Consider the following 24,337-nt stretch of genomic DNA (forward strand, 5'->3'; position numbering starts at 1 on the left):
AGACCTTGAAACTTCTGAAAATTCCGTAGACAAAGCGGTAATGGTAAATCTGCGGTTTTCTTTAACCATTCTGTCAACTCGTTGAACCAGATCATCTGATATGACAAATTTGCGTCCTTGGTCCCCTTCATCATCATTAAGGCCATCTTCAAACTTTCGACACCATCACCTATGAAGGTTTCCCCATAAACACGATTTATTCTCCGATGGATTTCTGCAGCACTTTGGACTTCAGCTTCTAGAAAACAACACTTGGCGGGAGCATCAATAATGGCGGACATGTTTACGTGGTTGTAGCACAACGCCGACTGACGCCTGAATCTCAACAATAGCGGAGTGTATAGTGCGAGACCTTCGCAGTCGCCTACAGCGCATGCCCGCTGTCTTCTGCCCGCGTAGCGTCTGCACGGAGCGAAAGGGAGGTCCAAGTCAAATAAAAACTTGATTTTCTTTGTTATGATTAAGTTCCACCCTAATACACACATATCTTGGTATTCTCTATAATTCTTCCTTTAATTAGAAGATGAATCGAAGAACTATTGCAGCGCCACCTGGCGTCATTCTACCAGACCAATGTCTTGAAGGTCGATTAGACGCCATGTTATTTCTACCTCTGGAGGTATATATGTACTTCTAGTACCATCATTTTACCATGTGATGAATGTTGTTCACATCGAAAGCTTTTACGTTAAACTATTGAAACTGCTAGTTTCATGTATCATTCATAATTTTTGAATGTAATAAATATTATAAAGCGTTAAAACGCTGCTATTCATTTTGAAATACTCGGTATAGTACTGCCAACCAAATCAGTAGTTGATTTTCTTTCCACCAAGGACCTTCAATATAATAAGGTCCTCATTGTTAGATAGTCGGATCGGTGAGCAAGAATTACTGCAAATTTTTTAAGTTAAGTTAAGTATCTGGTAAATACCAGTGATCTACGAGAGACTCGATGGGGGTCTACGTTGAGCGTGACAAAAAATAAGGGGCGACAAATGTAAGTGGAGGTATATTCTTCTATCAATATAAACCAGATAATATTTTAAGAAGCTCGGCGACTGTTACTCGTACTTGTAAAAACTTGCATATTCCATATTCAGTACAATGCGTCGAGACTTGCCGTTGCCGCGCCGGCCGCCGTCCCGTCCGCAACACTTGATCAGACGTGCAAATTAATACGAGCAATCACCTCCTGAATTTAGAAACACCCTGTATGTTCGTACTAGCGTTGCGCGATTGTGTATGTTTGGAAAATCAGTAGTTTTCTTTTGAAATTTAGTCTGTAATTGAACAAAATAACAAGTTTGGAAATAAGAAGACAAACAAAAACTAACATTCTTTTTAATTTTCAGGATTTTGTCACAAACTGAAATTTACAATATTATAATATAATAGATTATTAAGAGTACAAAACAGAAAAATCTAATCACAGTGCTATACAAAGAAGTGAAAACGTGATAAAAAACAAATATTCTTAAATATACTTTTGATTTAAACCTAAATAAAAAAAAATAAATTGAAATTGATAAAATAGTAACAGATTATACACAACCGAAAAGTAACTGAGTTACTGATAACATGATTATTTTTTCCGGCTCACAAAACTGTACAAAAGCCGTTTTTGATTTTACAATATTTCTCTTTATAGGTACAATAATTACAAGGTTACCTATGGCTCTATTTTAGAGTAAAAAAAAAACAATGAGAGAACAATTTATAACAAAATTTAACAATTATTTACAAGCAAATATATTCATAATTTATACAACATTCAAAAGACCGAATTTAAAAGAAATCTACTACACCTAATAAAAATGTCTGTTTGAACTAATTTTCCCCAGTTTTTTTCCAATAAAAAAACGTTTCCAAGGAAAATTTACAATTTTTTATTCATTTATACATAAGAGGATATCAAATACTTAGTTGGCATTTCTGGAACCGTTGGTGATATTCATAATGAACACACTGTTCACACTACCACTATATCAACACTCACAATTACACTGACGCGCGTTTCGATAACCAAGAGTAGTAAGTAAGTATAAAAACTCATTTTAGTTAAATTATCAGCAAATAAATTTTGGGAAATTTCTTTTGAGATAATTTCGATTTCATGTAATTTTTACCAAAACATTTACACCTCTTCTAATTGCTAACAGAACGTGATAATTATTTTTAACCTTGCGGGTGGGGTGAAGTCTCTTAGACCCGACGTTCGACACAATTTGTGGTTGTGTGTCTATTTGAGTTTTTGAATTATTTTAATTTTGGTATAGTATTTTCCAATCCTTCTAATCCTGTCCATTCGCTAATTACCACCATGTCCGTACCTACCAACTCACGAACAATTATAAATTCTATTCCTCAACTGCTTTCACCTCTACTCCAAAATACCAACCTCTTTTTGCCTTCTCCCGCTTGGACCAAAAGTATTCCCATAGTAGATATCTTACTTACCATTTACAATAAACATGAATCCCCTAGCGTCCTTGTAGAGAAAGCATTCTTGGAAATTCTGAATAAAAAATCCTTCGACCTAATTCTCTATACGGATGCCTCCAAAGCTAAATCCGGTGTCGGTTGCGCAGACACTAAAAACCACGAAATCATTCATTCATCATCAGTCTTTCATTCATACTGTCAATTACAACCATATTCACCGAGTAGTCCAAAACATTCACGTCTTCTCATCTGGTCTGGAATTGCTGGAAACGAATCTGCAGATCGCCATGCCAAAGGGGCCACAAAGAATCCTCCTGAAATCCCAGTTCAGCTTGCCAATGAACTAACTAACTTCAAAAGCCTCTTGACGCAATATATGGAGCAAGAGTACTACAGCATTACATAACATCCACTCATCTACTTCTCACCTCTCCCTAAACTTTTTGAATAGGAGAGGAGCTGTGCCAAGAAGAAGACTCCTCATCAACCACACAAAACTTACTCACGTCAGAAAGTCGTACTGTCTGCCAAAGTTGTGACGTTCCTGTGTCTGTTAAGCACATCCTCACCGACTGCACCTACCGCATACCAGCAGTTTGATATGAAAACAAACCTCAAGAAGACACTTAACTACCCGACGGTTCAGGCTTGTTTTATTTTTTTACGGTAAGTTAGGATAAATATTTTGTATCATAATTAAGTAATAACTATGAGGAAGAGGAGAAAAAACTCCTTGCAAAATTCTTGGAAATACCAACTTTTATTGGTAATGGAACCACACGATGGAAAAAACATTGTCCAAACAAAACAGTACGAGCTAATATCATCCATCGATGATCAGGCGTCAGAAACTGTGGCAAAAACGCCAAAACAGCTATAGAATGTCGATCACTATTTTTCACAGATGAAATGTTTGGCCTTATAGTGGAAAACACAAATATGGACATTTCTAAATTAACACAAGAAAGAAACAAAGAAGAGGAAAATTCACGGACCTATGTGAATTAAAGTTTTTCTTGGTCTAAGGTGGGTGACCCAAATAAAGCCTATGTCCTAATAAGGCCTATTTTTAAAATTTCCCGCTTCATGATTTAAAATTGCCGCCAACATGGGTAGATGTGTGCATGTACATTAACTAACACCCACAAGCACAGCAAGGGGCCCGTGCCGCGAACGTGTCGGAACCTTCTGGTAGCGTAAACAGTAAGTATTTTTATTTGTACACGGTGTGCTGTGTTTTGTTTATAGGATAATTATAGTGCATTCATCCCCTCACGTAAGTGAAAAAGCTGTAATATCGGTATATTTCCATATAATTGTTGTTTTGTTTACCCATGTGCCATGCCCTAATAAAGCCTACAAAAAAAATGCGTAGGCCTTATAAGGGCACAGGTACAGGCCTTATTAGGACATTGTTTTATGTCAGTTAGAAAAGTATCACAGTAAAATACTAAAATACTAAGCATTTACAACATCGATGGAAAAATTGTCGCATATCTCTTCACCATCAACAGGAAGTTCTGACAGCCAAAGGAAGAAAAAGAGTTCATCAAATAGCGAATGAACATGCTGAAAGTGTAACTGTGGTGGGCTGCGGAAATGCTATAGGATCAGCTATTCCGCCAATGATATTGTTCAAAGGTAAGAGACTAAAGCAAGAATTCCAAGACAATTTACCTCCAGGCTCTCTGGTGAAGATGACGCCAAAAGGAAGTATGACGACAGAAACTTTCATAGAGTTTATTAATCATTTGCATAAATACAGAACATCAGGGCCATGTCTCCTCATATTTGATGGTGCAAAATGCCACCTGGACTTCACTATTGTGGAGGAAGCTGAAAAATGTGGCATTACTTTATATTGTCTTCCGTCAAATACCACGCATGAGTTACAGCCCATGGATAAATCTGTTTATCGTTCTTTTGAACACCATTGGAACCAAGAGTTGATTAAATAGGTCAGTCAGCAACCCGAACGAAACCTTAACAAGACAAGCTTCAATGCCATCCTCTCACAAAGATGGCCGAAATGTATGACTATTACTAATATCTCGAATGGATTTCGCGCTACAGGGTTATATCCATATAACCCAGGAGAATAAGGAGAACAAGAGATTTCAACTGCAAATGTGGAAGATTCAGATGGGTCAGACACAGATACAGATAATTTGCCACTGTCCTTGCTCTCAAAAGACAATCCGTATGCTGGAACTCCACTGAAGATAGACAGCCAATCAACCACGTGTGAGATTCATAAATTTTTACCAACTCCTAAGTTTAAAGTTGTAGCGACTGCTCCACGCAAGAAGTCTCTGAATTACAGGGCTCAAGAGGTAACAAAAGATTTGTTTGGTGACAGTGCTATGAATTCCACATCACAGATTTCTGTACCATCGTCAAGAGTAGAAGATGTTCCTGGTACTTCGTCCATGATCCAGATTAATACAAAGACACCAAAATCAACCTGTTACTGGCTGCACATCTGCACAACCTGCAGTTGCTGCAACGCGAAAGCGAACGTCAGTAAAGACTGCTTCTTTGATATCAGATAAGCTTACGGAATCTAAACCAAAACATCACGATAATAAACACGATTCTTAGTACTGTCCAGCTTGTAAAGATCGAGTTGATGATATGCGACAATGTCTTACTTGTGCGGTTTGGTATCATGAGTTGTGTGTTGGACTCACACCCGATGATAAAATATTTTACTGTTCAGGAGATTGTTTAAAAAAAAAGGTAAAAAAGGCTGAATAATAATTTCACTCTTTAAATCTGATCTCATTAGATTTAATATAAGTATTGACAACGTTTTATATTCATTTAGAAGTTCATTGTTTGCTTGTTTTTATTAAGACTTTATTAAGACACATGGCTCCCAATAAGGCCAAAGTGACATTTTAATAATTTATTTTCACAAAAGTGTGATTTTTGTTTTTAAAGCAATTTTGTTTTCTTTATTACAAAGTTCAATAAATAGATATAAGTATTTCAAATTACCAGTGCATTATTATTATAAATCCGCTAGTTATACAATAAAAAAAAGGTAGGCCTTATTTGGGTCACCTACCTTACTTATCTCAAAATTGGAAGACTTAATACAAAAAAGCTATGGTAGAGAAACGAACGCTTTTGGTTAATTATGTCTCACGATCGATTTCATTTTCTTGTACGGTGCCTTCGTTTCGACAATTCGACAACAAGAGAAGAAATGAGACACTCCAATCAGAAGCCTATCTGACCTTTTTGTTAAAAACAATACAGTTGGAACAAGCACAACGTTGGATGAAAAGCTCGAGGCATTTATAGGGCGATATGATTTCGAGCAGTATATTCCAAGTAAGCCTAACAGATCCGAAATAAAAATTTATGCCCTAGACGATTCCTCTACATCTTATGCTTCCAAAATGGAGGTATATGTTGAAAAGCAACCTGAGGGTCTATATGAATGACCTAATAAACCACAAAATATAGTATAGAGGCTAATGGGATCTATATCTGGGACTAATCGTAATCTTATAATTGGTTTACCAGTGGTGGATTGGTGGAAAAGTTAATTAGCGAGCACAAAATATGTAGGAACGATAAAAAATAATAATAAAAGAGAATTGGCAACTGAATTTACCAGTATCAGAGCTCGCCTTTAATTTTCTTCGATATTTGGATTTCAAAAAGACATCACTATTGTGTCTTACACACCAAAAAAAATTTGGAAATGTCAATCCTATATCCAGTTTACATCATGATGATATGATTGATCCATCTACAAAAGAAAAATGTAAACCTATTATAATTATACCAAGGGAGGTGTAGATAAATTGCCAGGAATACCAGGAGGTAGCCGATGGTTATTTGGTAAATGGTAAATTCCCGAATTATTTTTGCGTGTCATAATAAAACATATAAGACTGTGAGTAGATTATATCTAAGAGATGTTGGAATATCATTGACAAGAAAACATCTGGAGCGACGTTCATAAGAAACAAATATTCCCAGAACGGTAAGAGACAAAGTTGCTCGAACAGGAGAATCCTCCATAGATGAAGACATCCAACCAGGGACCAGAAAAAGATGTTTCTTTTGTAAAATAGGTTCAAAAACAAAATATTTTTGCAAAAAATTTAAAAATTTTGTGTGCCTTTGTCATATCCATTCAGTTTAATCATTTCATAAGTTTTGAAATTTTAACAGAAGATATAAAAATATGAACAATTCCCAATTTAAAATGCCACAACGAAATTCCATCACCAATGATTTGCCAGAACGAAAAACGTCTCCGTGCAAATGCAAGTAAAATAGAAATATAGAAAAAGAGCGCTTATAGAGAGCAAAATAGAAGTTGTACAGGAGAAAAGAAAAAGTTGTTTGTAATAATATATACAATTTAAGATTAACTTAAACTTAACTTACTATACTAATATAAATAGTAAGATATATAAAAGTTCGGTTCGTGAAATTATTCAGTTGTTTGATAGTCTTCATCATATTGGTCGCTGGGATCCTCAATTAATACAGAATCATCCGTGTCTCTAATTAACTCAATTCAATGCTCTAATATCTCAACAACAATCAACATACGTATCAATGTAGTCCCCGAAACTTTTGAATTGTTTATACTCGAATTTGTAGACAGTATTTTACAAAATATTTAGTGCGATTTTTAGTATAAGAAATTTATTCTGATAGCATAAGTAAAACTGAACTGTACTCCATAAATATTCGTGTACGACTACTGAGACGTTGAATCGTATGCGATACTCCAACCCGTTAGAAGATCTCTACTCTGTGTTGCGGCCTTCAAAATGTGAAGAAAAAAATAGAGAAAACTGCGTCTACTAAAAAAAAACGCTTCTGACAATGACCTAGAGAATATTCATGTCAAGGGTAGAGAAACATTTCTGTTAAGTAATGTTTCAACAAGATTAAGAGAAATCTACCGCATTCTCTCACTAACCCGCAAGTTTCCATATCCCTATCTTACTTGCACTAGCACGGAGACGTTTTTCATTCTGGCATTGTTCATATATTTTATATATTCTGTTAAAATTTCAAGACTGAAGAAATTACTAAATAGGTTTAAATGTTCTGACAAAAATTCCATGAAGTCAAAACTAATTTCCTAAAATTTTAGGACTGATACTGTGAATAATAAGTCTTAATTCTTACCCCCCTTAAAGAAGATTTATTGTGGAAAGTTTCATGACCACCTAAAATAGGTCATTGGCTCTTCCTCTAAGACCAATGTGTAATTTATTAAATTATTAATTGACACGAGAACGAAACAAAGATTTCCGAATGCTGTAGAGGGATTTAAAGGATTAAAAAATAACAAGCTACTAGGTATAATAAACTCCTGGCTAAAATAAACCCACCACTTATATTTTCTTACAAATTTTTATTATTAAAAAAATATCGATGGCTTATCTACTTTCAGCTGAAAGTCGAAAGATTCTATTATTTTTAAAGTAGCCTTGGTTGTGGTCCAAGCCATAGAACGAAACAGATAATATCAGTATCAGTTGACTCATCTCAATTTTACTCTACTCTCAATTTGTATAGTTTCTTCATGTTGTTCATAAAGTTTTATCACCTAAATTTGTTGGGGTAAAGTAGATGTGGTTTCGGTGTACATGAAGAAACTATACAAATTGAGAGTAGATTAGAATTGAGACGAGTCAGCTGCTACATATTTTCTGTTCTGTTCTATGGTGTAGAGGCTTGGACCACAACCGAGGTTACTTCAAAATAACTAGAATCTCTTAGAATGTGGATATATCCGCATATTTTGGAATTATCCTGGATGGATCCCATCAACAACATGGAAGTTATGCAGAAAAGGAAAAAGAAGGGAGTTGTCTTTACAGTACAGAGAAACCGAAATTGAAGTATTTTGGGCCACATAATAAGACATGACAAGTTCCGTATTTTGCTGTTGATTCTCTAAAGCAAAGTGGTTAGTAAGAAGTAACTTTTATTTAAAAGGTATTAGCCAAACTAATATAGAAATTGACCTAGATTCTACTCTGGGTGAAACTGCTCCTTCGTTATCAACAGTAAAATATTGGTTAGCAGAGTTTAAGCGCGGCCATACGACCTGCGAAGACCAGAATCGCAGTGGTTGACCAAATGAGGTGACGACTCCATAAATGTTCAGGGAAATCGACAAAGCGGTACCGGATGTTCCTCGACTGAAAGTGCGTGAGTTAGCAGACATAGTAGGCATTTCAAAAAGTGCGGTACATCGCATATTAACTGAAAATTTGGACATGAGAAAGCTGTGTGCAAAAACTACAGCGTTTGGCTAAGAAGAAAGTGTTTCATCAAGACAATGTATTTTAATGACTAGGATTAACAAGGAATAAAGAGAAATGGTACATTTTGCATAAGCAATTATAGTAAGAGCTTCAATTTTTCGATTAGTATGCGTTATTTGACCAGAGAAAGCATGATCAAGGCTGTAAAGGGACTAAAAGTCAAATTAATCTACACCGAAAGGGATTGGATCAGTGATTGTCCACGATATTCTGATTGCTACCTTTTAGAGTACCGCTACTGATAGTTTTCTATTATCTTGTATCTGAAAGTGAACATCTGGAACTTTGACAAAAATCTATGAAAATGTTAATACTTACTTGGAAAGCGCCTAAGCCTTCATGTCTTAAGAGCAATATATTTGAAGCAAGGCGAATTTGGTATCAACATAATTTTTGCATCAGTGTAGCACTGGGGTCAGATTAATCAGGTATATAGGGGCAAATTGATCATAATTACAGTGATCAATTTCACCTCATCTTAAAAGATTAGAAGCAGGTTTTTTTTTATTTTGGGTATAAAATTCGCGTTCATATAAAGACTACTTACTAAGGAACATGTTCAAAAAGGCTTAGAAAAAGTGGAGGACATTTTTTTGCGGAAAACGAGGAATTGAACTTTCCCTGATGATGGGAAGAACACTTTCCGAAAGCTTAATAAATAGTTCTCATTTTCCAAATTTGCTGCAATCCCCAATTTATTGGTTTTTTTAAATATATTTGTTATTTATATGTATAATGAATTGGAACGAAAGCTTTGTCAGTTAGATTATGAGCGTTTTCTCAGTGGGATTATGGCGAAATTGAACACGACAGTGTACTAACTCTAATATATTTCCGAACTTTCGAATTTCAATAAGCCTAATATTCTTGAATACTTAATTGCCAGATGAATGATACATAAGTATTCTAAAGCTCGGAAATATATTAAAGTTAGTACATTTTGGTGTTTAATTTCACCACAATATAATAATTGCAAATAAAATAAACAATGTAAACATTACAAAATATATAGTGGTGCGTCAATTTTAAACTTGAGTTCATACGCATACAGTTTTATCAATCAGTTACAGGTTAAAAGAACTTTTACTGTTAAATCAATCCTTTTGATAGTAAAAATTCAACAAGAGCTTATAATAACCTATAATACACTGAACTTTAGTTTTGAGAAAAAACAGTTTTAATTCCAAGTCCGAAACAGTTTTAAATATAAATTCGGAAGAAAATGGTGTCCCCGTAAGTAAATGGAAATGAGGGAAAATAGATACTTAAATTCCATAAAATTAATGAAGAGTAGGTACGGACCAGAATCTTGATAAAATGAATGGATGAATCGAATATTAATACTTAAAAGGTTTATAAAGAAAATATACGAGGACAGTACGAGAAATTTAGTCACGTTCTGCTACCGGACTTAAATATATCAGTTTATTGATCGTTTTAAATTTTCAGTTTCAGCTAATTACAGCTGACACAATATTTTTCACAGTATATTAAAAAAATGGAGTGTTGGAATTTAGAACAACTTCATGCAATCAAGTATATTATATATATTAGTACTCACTTAGTAACCTAAGACTACTGAAAAGTTGAAACAAGCTTATAGGAAAAATTGTTTATCAAGAACACAATTTTTCTGATGATGAAAAGCCAGAGAAGACGTTGACAAATCTGGCAAAAAAAATTAAATTGCGAGGATTATTACCAGATTAGACCTTGTTTAATAAGAAGGATAATGACTCTCAGTACTTTAACTGTACATCAAATTTGGACATGAGGAAAATTTGGGCCAAAACAATGCTTCAAAAATTCACAACTAAACAGGAGGAGTATCGAAGAAATGTGTACATTTAGAAGACTGCCAATAACCAAGAATCTTGATTTGAGTCCTTGTGAAAAATAAATCTCATTACTTTTCTCTCGTCAAAGGTAATGATAAAGAAATTATTGTAGAAACAGAAGCTAAGAATCTAAATAAAATTTATGGACCATGTAAGAAAATTAATATTGGAAAGATTTCAGATAAAATGAGAAATAGAAAGACATAAACAACCTGGAACGGTAGGGGATAAGAAGATTATTTTGGTTACAAAAAAATTTTTTATACCAAATTTACATGTGAAAAAATAAATTCAACTCCGGTAACTGCATATGGTATTAAAAGTCTTGGTAATCCAATTTGAACAGACATGAGAATACTATTAAGATTTGAATACTGAATATATTATGATAAGCACTACTCACAATGCTTATCAAAGATTGGCCTCTAATTGAGATTATTGGTGGGTTTTATTTGATGCATTTTGTTATATCATCAAATATGTTTGATTATAAACTCAATACTTAAAATTAATGGTATACTAAAATATGTATAGTAATAAACAATCGCTATTTACATTTATGAGCAGATCCTAAGCCAGCACAGCCCAATGTATTCAATATTGAAATAAAATAATTTAAGGCAATATTAATTTGTTTTTAGTTCGAGTATAGACTATATTGTTTAATAGGCCAGTACATGCATGTTTTTAAAAATTTTATTCTACAGCAACGTTTCCCAAAGTGTGGATCGCGACCCAGCGATGGGTTGTAGAAAAATTCAACTGGGTTGTGATAAAAATTGTAAAATAAACTAAAAGATGAAGCCGCAGTATTTCTGAATGAGCACTAAGCATCTAAAAAATATTTCCATTTATGGATAGATGGAATTTAAATTTGCAAGGCTTTGGTTATATTTTCAAAATCGCTGTAATAATGAAAAAAATTAGTTTCAAAAAGAAATTTTAAATCTTTTAAAACATCAAAGTATTGAAATATTGAAACTGTTTCAAATAACAATGGAGAAAATTTACATTTTGAAACTCAATTACTTTCCATATATTCCTTCAAATAATATGCGGACTAGTTAACAATTTATATACTTGGTCTAACAGTTAACAACGATAATGAAGAGGAGATGAAATTATTCAAAAGAGGCTAGCGAGCATACTAAAATAAAAATCTAAAGAATAGCAATAAAGTCAACAGTAACCTATGAAGTAAAAACGATGAATCTAATAAAAGCTGATGAAGAAAAAATTTACACCATCGAAAAAAAAAGCCAACGGTAAGATATTAAATTTTTGTGATTTCCAAATATGACAAAATCGTTTACAATTACCCCAGCTAAACCTATACTTCCTTAATATTAATTTAAAAAGTTTTAGAAAAAAACAGATACCCGCAGAATGGAGCAGTGAGATCCTGTGTTTATACTGGTTGCTCGCTTGAATTACTGTTTCAGGATTTAGCAGCATAAATAAAAAATAGATGTAAAATACTGGCCTATAAAGCACACTGATTAATCACTGGGTAAATGAACCAAACCTGTAGTACATTAACGTCTCATCGTACTATTTAGAGGTTGCAACATACCATTGATATAAGTTCTATACATTTGTGGTTGCGCCCTCTGTAAAGCGGCTGGATCTTGATACTGAGTTTGCGCCATATTCATCATCTGCATAGGAATTTGATTGTTTATAAAACCAGTGTTCGCTATATAACTAGTAACAGCACCGGGTGTTTGCTGTGTGGGCATAGGATAACTGTTCATATTGTAAGTCTGCATATGTTGCATAGTAGCTACGTTTGTACTATTCCTACTAGTTCTACCGAGATTTTGACCGATAGGAGGTGTTACGGTACCACTCAATTGATTAACATTCATATTTGTCTGATAGTATTTGTGATAACCCAAAACTTGTTGTTGAAGATTAGGCGGTAAACCGGACGGAGGAGTCAAATTTCGAACAGTTTGATTCTGTACCATTTGATGAGGAGGCGGTGGAGTTGCGTGTAAATGTGTCGGGGGTGGAGTCAATGTCATTGTAGCTGGAGGAGGGGTCATTATTTGACAAGAAGGAGCTGGCGTCATGTCTAAACCGTTCGTTAGCTGTTGCAGTTTAGCTATGCTCGAACTAGCATTAGCACTAGCCGGTTGTCCTCCCGTATTTCCTCGCTGTGACGGAGAAGGCGTTGTTGAATGATTATGGGGATTTGTTTGTATGTAAAAGTTAGTTCCTGTAAATAAATTATTATTGTTATTATTGGTGCACTTCACAAAGTGAGGTTAATATAATCTATTACCTGTTGTTACAGCACAGCTTGGGCTGGGGGCTAATTTTTGATTAGTGGCACCGACGGAATTTAGTGGACTAGCTGCGTTTTGTGGAGTAGAGCTCATGCCGTGTTGAATTACCGTCGTCATGGGCGGTATATTTACGCAGGTACTAGTGGATGGAAATGCTTGTGTTGTTACTGCCAGTGGGATATAATTTGCTTGGCTAATAACGGCGTGATGATGTACGTGCGGATGCTGATGAACCGCCGATGGACCTATTTGATATTGATAGCCTTGGTGTACAGCTACTTGATGATGTAAATGAGGTTGTAACTAAAAAAATAATTTAAGAACGTTTAAATATATATTTTGCTACCAAGTTTTGATCCCAGTTTATTTTTTAATAAAAATAAAACAGAATAGGACTAAACTTAGATTAATCCCTTTTTCTTTATATTTCTCACCTGTTGCGAATTATGATGCTGATGTTGCATGGTAGTATGCTGTGCTGTCGGGCTGACCTGCATCTGTTGCAATTGTTGAGTATTACAAGGAGGTGTCGCTCTCTGCCTGTTTTGTGTGGCACTGGGAGGTGTCGATCTGCTAACATTATGCTGTTTGGTAGAAGATGGTGTATTACTTCTATTGCTACGTTGTTGTTGAACTTGACGTTTACTAGAGGAATTTTGATGTAACTGTTGTGTAGAGTTCTGATTCTGAACTAATTGGATGTTGTTTTGAGGTACTGTAGGACTGAAATGGTTCGATTTATTAAAATGTTTGTTAAAAAAACACAAATAATTTACTTGTATGTTTACCTTACCTGGTAGCTGATATTGAAGTAGTTTGTAGATTCTGCAAGGTATGCTGAACTGTACAGTCATAGTTGGGTTGCTGTGTTGGATTTTGTACTACTGCAGTTGTTGGTCTCACTGTATCAACAGAATTCTGAGAATTCACATCGGCGGTAATAGTGGCTGGTGTTTCAAGATTCAATTGATTGACATCAATTCCACAATGTCCATAATGTAAACCGTGTACCGAACTCGAGGCGGAATCAGCGGTATAAATAGATGTAATATCTGTACTCGTCGGAGCAGTGCTTGGCGACTGTTTAATGGAATTAGCAAGTTGTTGAGATGCTTCTTCAATTTTCTGTTCTTTACGTTCTAATTTCGTCTTATTGTCTGATCTATCTGAGAGGCTGATTGTAGAACTGAGAGAACTGTGTTTCGTCAAATTCTGATTGTATGAACAGCTAGCGGACTTTGATGATTCTTCTGAAAGGAGTTTACTTTGATATTTTTGAATACAATTGTGACAAATTTGGTTAAAAATAAGACTAATTCCTGAGAGGTTAACTTTAGCGGTTGGTCTACACATTTGCAAAACTACAGGCCATTTTAAGAAACGAAAAATATTGATAGTAAAAACAGTCTGGGGTGGGAGAAATTTTTGTCATCGTCTTACTCGGGTATTTCAATTTAGAATACCATGATACACAGTAATTCTAAAAAACTATTCCAAAGAAGTCATCATCATTATTCAAAGATAGTATACAAGTATATATTATAATCTAACGTTAAAGTGAAATTGAATGACTGAAGATCCAAACTTTTCATTGTTAGGCAGGCATCCCTGAGTACGGATGGTGTTCCCGGTCACTACAATGAGTGAGATATCGTCGCATATTCATTTAAAGGAAGAGGATTTCCCAATTTCGTCAAAGTATAGGCAATGGAAAATTCTCTGCTCACATTGGACAATCTAAATCAAATGTGCAACAAAAATATCGAATGGTTAAAATATTATAAAATATTGCCACATCCTAATGATGGTACCTCTTCTGCCTCCTCTACACCATACAGCTGTTATGTAAGGCTCACAAATATGACCGATAAAAAACTAAAGATGACAAACGAGGAGTATTATAAAAAATACGTGAAGTATTATAGATTTATATTAAGATTAAGTTTGCATATTATTACATATAAGTGAAGAAATTCTAGAAAATTTTAAGACTATTTTAACTTAAATCCAGTGACAGAACAAACAACCCCACACCCATATTTTAACCAATATTAAGAAGAAAGTAAAATGTAACGTAAAACTTGGCTTAATCTCTTTCAATGTAGTCTTTAGTTATTAAATTGTTTGATAAATGACTGGAACATTCTTAAAATAAGCAGCATGAGGACATAAAAAATGTGAAAAACTACGAAAGCCCTAGGTCTAGAAAAAGCAGGAAGATCTTCAGACCTACTTACCCATTTTAATCGTACTAGAAGATTCTTGTTCGTGTCGCAATTTTTTATCTTCCTTTTTAGGAGAAGAATGTTTTTCTCTACTCTCACTCCTGCTCGATTCCTTTTTGTTACTTGAACTACCACTAGTACTGCTACTTTGACTGGAGTATCTATGAGATTTAGATTTTTCTTTCTCACATGTTGGTTGTTTCGGTAACATGTCCAGAGGAGCGAACTGATGAAGCATTGGATGTGTATAACCCTAAAAACACAATAGTTCGTCAAAATTCGATTTTTATTTGAAAAATTTGGCAATATTTGTTATTTTCTAACTTACTGAAAATTATTTATTTTTTCGTTTTAATGGATAAACTAATTGATTTTTGACATAATACTGATTTCCAAAAAAAAAATGTAATACTCTTTCTCTTACAGACCAATAATATGTAATGATCCGTGACCACCCTTTTTAAGCTTGTTTACAATAGTACTATAATTAAAGGTAACTGACCCTTATAAAAGATTATCTACCTGAACTACCATTATCAGTTAGCCTTCAAACATCAACCAATACATATCTCCATAAACAACAAACAAGCATTCTATTTGAAAATGGACATAACAAGTGATAAAGATGCTCAACATGACTCAGTCTGGTATGTTCAGAGTTTATTGTCGTTAGCAAAAGACTAGTAACTTTCATCAAAGACGTGGTTCCGCTAAGTAATCGGGCACTCAATGGTGTTCAAGTCCAACAAGAGCGAGGAATAGCTGTGAATAGCTGGATGGTCAAAAAATAACTAACTTCAAGCCAAAAAAGTGACCTACCGGCCCCAAATTAACCCCAACCCACCGAGCAGTCCGTCTACGATTTGTCAATGAACACGTTAATTGGACTGAAGCAATGGGGCTCCGTTCTCTTCTCAGACGAACGCAGAATGTGCCTGCATAGTAGCGATAGAAGAGGGAAAGATTTGTGCAGTGTTATATAAAAGAAAACGTGGCTTTCCAGGTTCCTGTATGGCTTGGGCGGGTATTTCAATGGAAGCAGAAACCGACTTGGTTTTTATTGAAACTGGTGGTAGATTAACGGCGAATCGATACATGAAAGAAATTTTAGGAAATCACGTCTCCAGTTTCAACAGAGAAAACTTCATACTAATACAAAAAAGTGCCCTTTCATATACTGAAGGTACCGCACGGCAGTATTTACAGGATGTTGGAATTGCCTTCAAGGATTGGACACCACGTAGCCCGGTGACTTGAATCCCATCGAGCATTTATGGGATGAACTTAAGAGAAAAGTTCAGGCTAAAAACCCTGCACTAATCACGAAATCAGACCTTAAAACGAGGCTTACTGGAAAATGGGATAGAATCGAATAAGATCGAGTAAAGAAACTTATTTAATCCATGAAAAAGCGATTATTAGGACCAGGGGAGAGAACATTAAATATTGATGAGTTAGTTTCGAATGATTTTGATGATTATAAGCTTATAATTTCTTTATAGTTAATTATAACTCTTATCGTTTGATATTTTCTCTTTACGAAAAGAAAAAACTAAATAACAACATAGCCACTCATTATAAAGCTAAGACTAACGGCTCTGAGATGGTAAAACTAAAAAAATAATGAAACTACAGTTTTCTTTGATAGAGACTATTAACCGCGAGCGTGCGTCTCGAATGGATTTGGTCACGAGTGTAATTTTCATTATATATTTGGTATAAATTATCCAGCTCTTGTTAAAAAATACTAATTACCTTATTATCATAATAAATATTCTTTCCCCACAGCCTTTCCCACTGCCAATGGTATTGAGCTTGCGTCATATAATTTTCGGTCATGGCATTGGCTAAAAGACTCTCACTGTCCATGTGCATCTTCTGTTGTGCTTCATACATACATTTTTCTTCATGCAATTTTTGATGATATCGTTTCTCGTCGTATTTTTCTTTTCGGCTCTCTGATTTTGACGTTTCTTGTTTTGGTGATATTTTTGGTTCTATTTTGGTTTTACTATCGTGATGTTCGTGCGTCTTTATATCCGCATGAACATTATTTCTAGATTCAGAGTATTTCATTTCGCGAGAAGACACTTTTTCTGGGGGTTTCATTTCTTGCGTTTGCATTGGCAGATGTTGCAACACACTCAGTTTATGATCCGTCGCCCTTTCTTGTGGCTTTTCTACTGGTTTGGATTTCAAAGTTTTTTGAGTCTCTTGATCGGGATTAATCTTGCGTTCTGTTGTTTGTCGCACCTAGAAGATAAAACATAAAATGAGATGAGCTAAAAATTACGAAGACGCGGCAATTATAGTAATTAACACACGTAAACCGGGTATGTAATTTAACAAATTAAAAATTGAATTGTCATTTATGTTATTGGTACATATTAATGGTTTAATTTAAGCGCCAATGGCGGAGGAACCCGAATTATTTGTAATATTCTTATATAAATATAATTTGAAATGTTTGTATTTGGTTTTATACATCACATCATTGACCATGATCAATAACATAAACAAAATTCTTATGGTAAAATTTAGTAAGAGCCAGTTGATATGGAACTGTCCTTAACTAGTTCCTACATATTCCATAATGGCTTGTCCGATAACTTCATCTGTTGTATTAAATAGAAAACGTTTCTTGTCTCAATTTAAAATGTACTTTATAGTTCTATATATGTTACTCTTTGTCAGTAATCAAATAAGTTAATGTTGAATGTAGGTTGCTTAGTGCAGTTCAATAACTGCTCATAACTCTGCTTCAATTGCAGCATCATATACAATCTTCTATTCATTGGGCATTTCAACTTTCAAACTGTTTGAAGTAAGATTAGGTTTGCGCTGTCAGCTATGATACACTAATTTATTTACACCCTTTCTATTTGTGGGATGAATTTATAAATACTGTCTTTTACATTCTTAATTTATTTAAACACTTAACTAACTTAGAATTTCCTAGAAATTAGTTAAAAAGAATCGATGTAAACAAATCACCTGCTATGAGGAAAACTTATATAAAAAAAACATCAAACAGGTCCGAGTTCGCCAAATCTTAGAATTTCATTATAACCGGACAGGGACGGCTTCGTGTAGGGGATAAGTTTGCAACAATACATTATTATCATAGACTGATTTTCAGCACTTGGCAGCATGGACTTAACCATAGTTCGAAGTGATCTGCGTCCATATATTTCAGTAGTTACAATTTTTTCAGTTACTATGTTCCTTCAGAAATTCACTTCACTTCCTTTGGGAGTTATTATAAGTTGGTCTTATTTGCCTATAGTTCTAACTGCTTATGATGGTGTGTCACCCCATTATTTTCAAACCATATATCAACATTTATCTTAATAATAAATTATTTGATTTTGTTTTTGCAGCATGGACTTAACCATAGTTCGAAGTGATCTGCGTCCATATATTTCAGTAGTTACAATTTTTTCAGTTACTACGTTCCTTCAGAAATTCACTGTCACTTCCTTTGGGAGTTATTATAAGTTGGTCTCATTTGCCTATAGTTCTAACTGCTTATGATGGTGTGTCACCCCATTATTTTCAAACCATATATCAACATTTATCTTAATAATAAATTATTTGATTTTGTTTTTGCAAAATTCTGCTATTTTACGAATATACTTTCGTTGCCGACTGATTTCCTTTCTTTCTATCAATGCCTATTTACTGTTATATTCAGCAAAGGTAATGTTTGCACCAGGTTTCATTATTCTTATTGGGTACTACGTCGTTGCCTTTAATTGCAACAAATATACCATAACAGTCAGAATTTCTTGTAAAAAGAATGTGAAAGCAAGAACAAGAGGCAAAAATCTATTACACTCGAGTAGTTAGAGTGGTGCCTGCCATGTGCAGATGCCTGCGAATATTGATCTTGAACTTCTGTAGTTTGTGCTGTTCAGGAAAGACTGGCATCTGCAGGCAAACTCGGTGTTCATGAGGCACGTCTGTCTGTCGAGTACGTTTCGTAAAATCTGCTCTACTACAAATGCTGAACAGCATTTGCCGTGGTAGGATGACACTTCCACAACGACTGAGTGCTTTCACCTATGGAAATATCTTTATCCAAACATTCCTTAATGTTCTTCTATTTGAACAAAACCTAAACTAATAAAACAAAAAATATCGATAAACTATAAGCAAAACAGTACTTTAAGCTCAGTATATAACACTGTATATGCAATCTCTGACACTTGAATTTTTTATGTACCAATAATTCACGCAACTAATTTCATTTCTAGATTCAGACCACTACAACAACACTTACACTGTCGGGTTCTTCGAACTTTCCTTGGGCTGTTGGTTCATACCCGACTCAAAGGACCAGACAGTGTAATAGTGAGTGATGGTAACAGTGCATGCAGTTTGAATATAACCAATGGATCCCAAAAAATCCGACTTTCCAATTATAGTGTTATTAAATTCTGTTGACATCCTTCCAAATGAACAATTTGCCTCACCTGTTTTTGAATCACAGATTCGGTGTTTTTCCTAGGATTCGATTCTTCGGAAATAGCATTTAATGAAGGAAAATCCATAGGCCTCTGTTCCACAGGTCTCTGCAAAGGAACTTCTACGGATCGCTGCTGAAAACCTTCTGATGAGCGCTGCTGAGAAACTTCTGAAGGGCGCTGGTAAGAGACTTCTGGTGGTCGCAGCTGAGAAACTTCTGGTAGTCGATGCTGTGAAATATCTGGTAATCGTTGCTGTGAAACTTCTGGCAGTCGTTGCTGAGAAATTTCAGGTAGTCGCTGCTGAGACACTTCTGGTGGTCGCTGCTGAGAAACTTCTGGTGGTCGCTGCTGAGAAACTTCTGGTGGTCGCTGCTGAGATACTTCTGGTGGTCGCTGTTGAAATACTTCTGATGGTCGCTGCTGAGAAACTTCTGGTGGTCGCTGCTGAGATACTTCTAGTGGTCGCTGCTGAGAAACTTCTGGTAGTCGCTGCTGAGAAACTTCTGGTGGGCGCTGTTGAGACACTTCTAGTGGTAGCTGTTGAGACACTTCTAGTGGTCGCTGCTGAGAAATTTCTAGTTGGCGCTGCTGAGAAACTTCTGTTGGTCTCTGTTGATAAACTTCTAGAGGTTGTTGCAGAGATCTTTGAAGAAGATCGACAGGTTGTTGACAAGAAAGTTCTGCAGATCGCTGTAGAGGAACATCGATGGTTTTTCTAGAAATCTCATTTAAAGGCGATACCGAAACATCAAGCGATTTTTGAGTATGCTGATCCACTGGAAGGTCACTAGTTTTTTTAATATGGAAATCACAAGATTTGTATACTGGCGGCTTGGATTGAGGTTCGTTTTTCTTCTGAGTTTGAGGATCAAATTTAGATATTGGAGGTTCGTTTTGCGTTATATAAGTTGTATTTTTAGAAACCTGATGATTAATTTGCTTTGGAGATTCCATTGGTTTCTCAGTTTGATATTGGTTTTGTTTTTGGACTATAAACCCACTTTGTTTCTGAGTTGATTGATCTTGTTTTTGATTTTGACAATTGACTGGTGTCTGGATCTGTGGTAAAAGTTGTGTTGGTGTTTGGACTTGATCAGACTTTTGTTTTGGGATTTGAGGCTCAGCTGAACTGTCTACTATACTAGCTTCAACGACTTTTTCGGTTTGATGGGGAATATTTGACACCATATCATTTGGTATTTTGATAGGTTTTTCAGAAACCTGTTTATCTTCATTTGATCCTTCATATATCTTGTCGTTAGTTTTAACGTTATCAGATTCTCCTTGAGACTTTACGAAGTTGATATCATCTTTTGTAGCATTCTTTTCTGATGCGTTATTTTGTGATATAGCATTTTCTTGTACAGGAGGAGAAATCGGGGCAGTCTCTTCAACAGCTTCTAAAATTTTTTGAGCATTTTCCAAAAATTTGGTAATCCTGTTTCCTGGATTTTCAACTGTGGGGGTATCACTTGTCTCCATTTTTTCGAGAGTCTTCTCTGGGACGACTATTACATTTTGTTTAGGTTCAATTATATTGTTTTTGTGGGTATCATCGAATTTCTCTAGTTCCATATCGGTCGATTTTCTACCAGATTCGATTTGAGAATAATCTTTTAGATGATCTAAATTCACTGTTTCGAGTGGAGTTACTTCGTGTTCTCGATTGATCGTAAGATCGGTCTGTTTTATGTGAGGCACTATTAAACCACTTTTGAATACTTCTCTATGAGATATAGTTTTGATTTTTTGTCCATCTATCTCCATTTCAGATTCGGATGTTGTAGTATATAATGGAGATTGAGAATGTTCGGTTTTTTCTGTTTTATCATCCTTTACAGCAACATTTTTTTGGGCGGCATCCAATTTTTCTTTTGGAGGACTAACTTTGGTATACTTGAATTTATTTACTGGTGAAATTTCTTTCTGTACAGGTAATTCATCATTTTCCATTTCATCATCAGCTTCAGCACTAGAGTCTTCTTCTGTAGATATTCTAGAAGTTCGTTTAATTTTATCTTCTTTTCTGGGCTTAATTTTTTCTTTTTCCGGAGTGATGGGTGTATTCGCAGGTTCCTTTGTGGTTTCTTCGTCAGACTTTTCAGATATTAAAGATTCGCTTTCACTGTCTTTTTGTAAATTCTGTTTTATCATTTCATGTAAAGTCAACTGTTTAACGATTTTTCCTCGCGTTTTAGCCTTGCCCCAACCACGTTTCTTTCGCATTCTTTTCCCAATCGATTTATGTTGAGGCGTATTAAGTGAAACATCACCAATAGTTTGAGATGTGTTTTCGATATTCGTTTTTGTGGTGACCTTCAACGTTTCTTGCAATTCCGATTCCGATTTTGCTCTGACATTTTCGACATTCGTTTCTTCAATCTTTAGTTTTTCTTTCTCCTTCTGTTCTTGTTGCTTCTTCACTCGTCTCTGAGACCATCTTTCGCCCAAAATCCGTTCTTTGGTAACGGAAGTTTTCTTTGGTTTGGTAATTGATTCCTCCAGCTGCAATTATAAAGAAATATTAAAAAATTAAAAGTAATATCTATGTTCAAAATATGATGTTCCATCATACATGTTTAGTGTACTATTAATATTAATTCATGAAAAAGTCTTACCGTATCATTTTTCACTGAAGTCTTTGGTGTATTTGATGATCTATTGTTACCCCTAGTAGCAACTGGTATTTTGTTACTTTGTTGATTAGCTCCCTCGTCAGCTTTCTCAACTATTAAATCAGTTTTCAATCTTTTCCTTGATGTAACTTTTTCTATTAGTTTCCTCTTATTATTGTCTTGATTTTTCGGTTTTATATCACCGAAAGTGGTTTCGTTAAATTTACTAGGTCTCGTTCTTTTTCTACCCGACGAAGTAATCTCGATTTCTGCGTTTTCATTTCCCTCGATTGACGAGCTATTCAAAGGAGTCTTCACTTCTAATTTACTCGATTTGTTTACTCTAGAAGATGTCAACGAAATCTTTCGTTTTCTTCCTCTTTTCAATTTAACTCCGCTGTGCGCTTCTATTATAATTTTCTCCGGCATTGGTACTATAATATTCGCCGTTTCTTTAAGTTCAGGACTATCTTCTGGTTTCGATTCGATCAGTTGACTTATCGGTTGTGTTACAAGAGGTGTCCATCTTAGACATTCATAATCAATTGGTATTCTGGTTTTGGAGTTCCTTACTCTTTCCATATGTGCATCGACCTTCTTCCAATCAACACAAATGACTGGCCTGCTGACACCATCTTCCATCGGTACGAGTTTAATAAAACCGAGTAATTGAAGCGCCAATGATATATCTTGACAGTACATTCCAGTATCCCTACTTATTTCTGTTAATTTCAATTTGGCAATGCGATGAGTGTAGAGGTATTCTAATATCACCGATTTCCAATAAGCATAATAGGAAACTTTTCCTAAATCGGAAAGGGGTTTTTCAGGAGTGCCAGGTTGACCTTCTTCTTTTGAAAGTAAATAACCTAAAAGTAGAATGATGAATTTCAGTGATATAACCATCAAAATTTATTGAACAATTTATTAAATCACTTTAAAACCAGGTACAGGAAAGAAGAGGAGGTTAAGGAAGAATATCTAGTCAAGTTCGATGTCCTACTATGCGAAATACATCTTAACAACATGTATGAACATGAATAGCAGAGATCCGTGAAATAAACACATTAATAAGTTTTCAAATAAAGATACAATGACCATTATGATATGAAAAAGAATAACAGGCAAATTGTAGGGATCACCAGAAACAAATACTGAAAGTAAAATGTTCAATTTTTCAGTTAAGATAAAAAAATGATAGCAGATAAATGAAAGGGCAAAGTGGCATAGAACTCATGCACCCTCAGATAAATTATACTTAACAGAATAAGTAACCAACCGAAAACAAAAATAAAAGAAAAATCTTTTAAGGATTATATCACTAGTTTTGACCCTTTTGGCAACCAGTCAAAAATTCTAGGAAAATCAAAACTCATACGCCACCTATTTGTGACAAACTAGAATATAATCTACAGTGGGGTAGAAGCGACGAAGAAATATCAGTATTCTTTGCTGAGCACCTTGTAAAAGTGTTTACTCTTAACAACTCTTTACGTACCTAATCCTGAAATGGAAAGAAGATTATCTGAAATTCGTCCCAACGTGTCAGCAATTAAACCACTAACGGTAAACGAAGGGGGACGATGACACATTCTAGACTCATTTGGTTCTGAACTCTATTGGTGTTAGTCGCACTAACGCTAATTGTAGTTGTGTTGGCGCGTTTATTTTTGCCATTTTTATTGATATCTTTGGTGCTACTGTATGAGTGGGAAATGGAAGAGAGTTGTAGTTTCTCTTGAAACAAAATTTAATGCTATTAAACGATTGGACAATGGTGAATCGATTAAAAAGGTGGTTGCTAATTTGTGGATTGGGAAAGTGACTGTTGGCGATCGGAGACGAAATCTTGAAGAAATCGAAAAAATATGTTTGAGTTTGAGTGGATGTGGTATGCCTAGTCTAAAGACTACGAGAAAGTCGCCAGCGAGCAGACGTCTGAAGCTCTTTTTTTGTGATTTTCCCAGTTTCGAGGGATGGGCAGTCCTGTGAGTGGGCCTATGCTACTGGCTGATGCACTTGAATTTCATAAGAACTTTAAAGACGGCGAGACAACATTTACCGCGAGTGAAGGATGGCTGGACCGATGGAAGAAGAGGTATGGAGTAGTGCAGCTAAATATTAGTGGTGAGAAACTATC

The 24,337-nt window shown here is 35.1% G+C and overlaps 1 protein-coding gene across 3 annotated transcripts in view; it reads right to left on the reverse strand.

The window, feature by feature from the left end:
- Positions 1–1,328: 1,328 nt before the first annotated feature.
- The window catches only part of LOC130892228 (histone acetyltransferase KAT6B), a 39,954-nt gene continuing 16,945 nt past the window's right edge, over positions 1,329–24,337 (reverse strand). The window contains exons 13-20 of one of the 3 annotated variants that reach the window (XM_057797479.1): positions 22,201–23,066; positions 19,589–22,087; positions 16,869–17,366; positions 15,126–15,366; positions 13,682–14,138; positions 13,323–13,611; positions 12,885–13,191; positions 1,329–12,818 (exon numbers count right to left, since the gene is read on the reverse strand). In XM_057797479.1, coding sequence (XP_057653462.1) covers positions 12,133–12,818; positions 12,885–13,191; positions 13,323–13,611; positions 13,682–14,138; positions 15,126–15,366; positions 16,869–17,366; positions 19,589–22,087; positions 22,201–23,066 — 5,843 coding nt within the window. In that variant the 3' untranslated portion in view covers positions 1,329–12,132. Of the gene's footprint in view, positions 12,819–12,884; positions 13,192–13,322; positions 13,612–13,676; positions 14,139–15,125; positions 15,367–16,868; positions 17,367–19,588; positions 22,088–22,200; positions 23,067–24,337 lie in introns of those variants that run through there. The other 2 variants (XM_057797481.1, XM_057797482.1) reach the window with 2 other exon arrangements.

The sequence above is a fragment of the Diorhabda carinulata genome, chromosome 4, assembly GCF_026250575.1.
Source record: "Diorhabda carinulata isolate Delta chromosome 4, icDioCari1.1, whole genome shotgun sequence".
NCBI classification, from domain to species: domain Eukaryota; kingdom Metazoa; phylum Arthropoda; class Insecta; order Coleoptera; family Chrysomelidae; genus Diorhabda; species Diorhabda carinulata.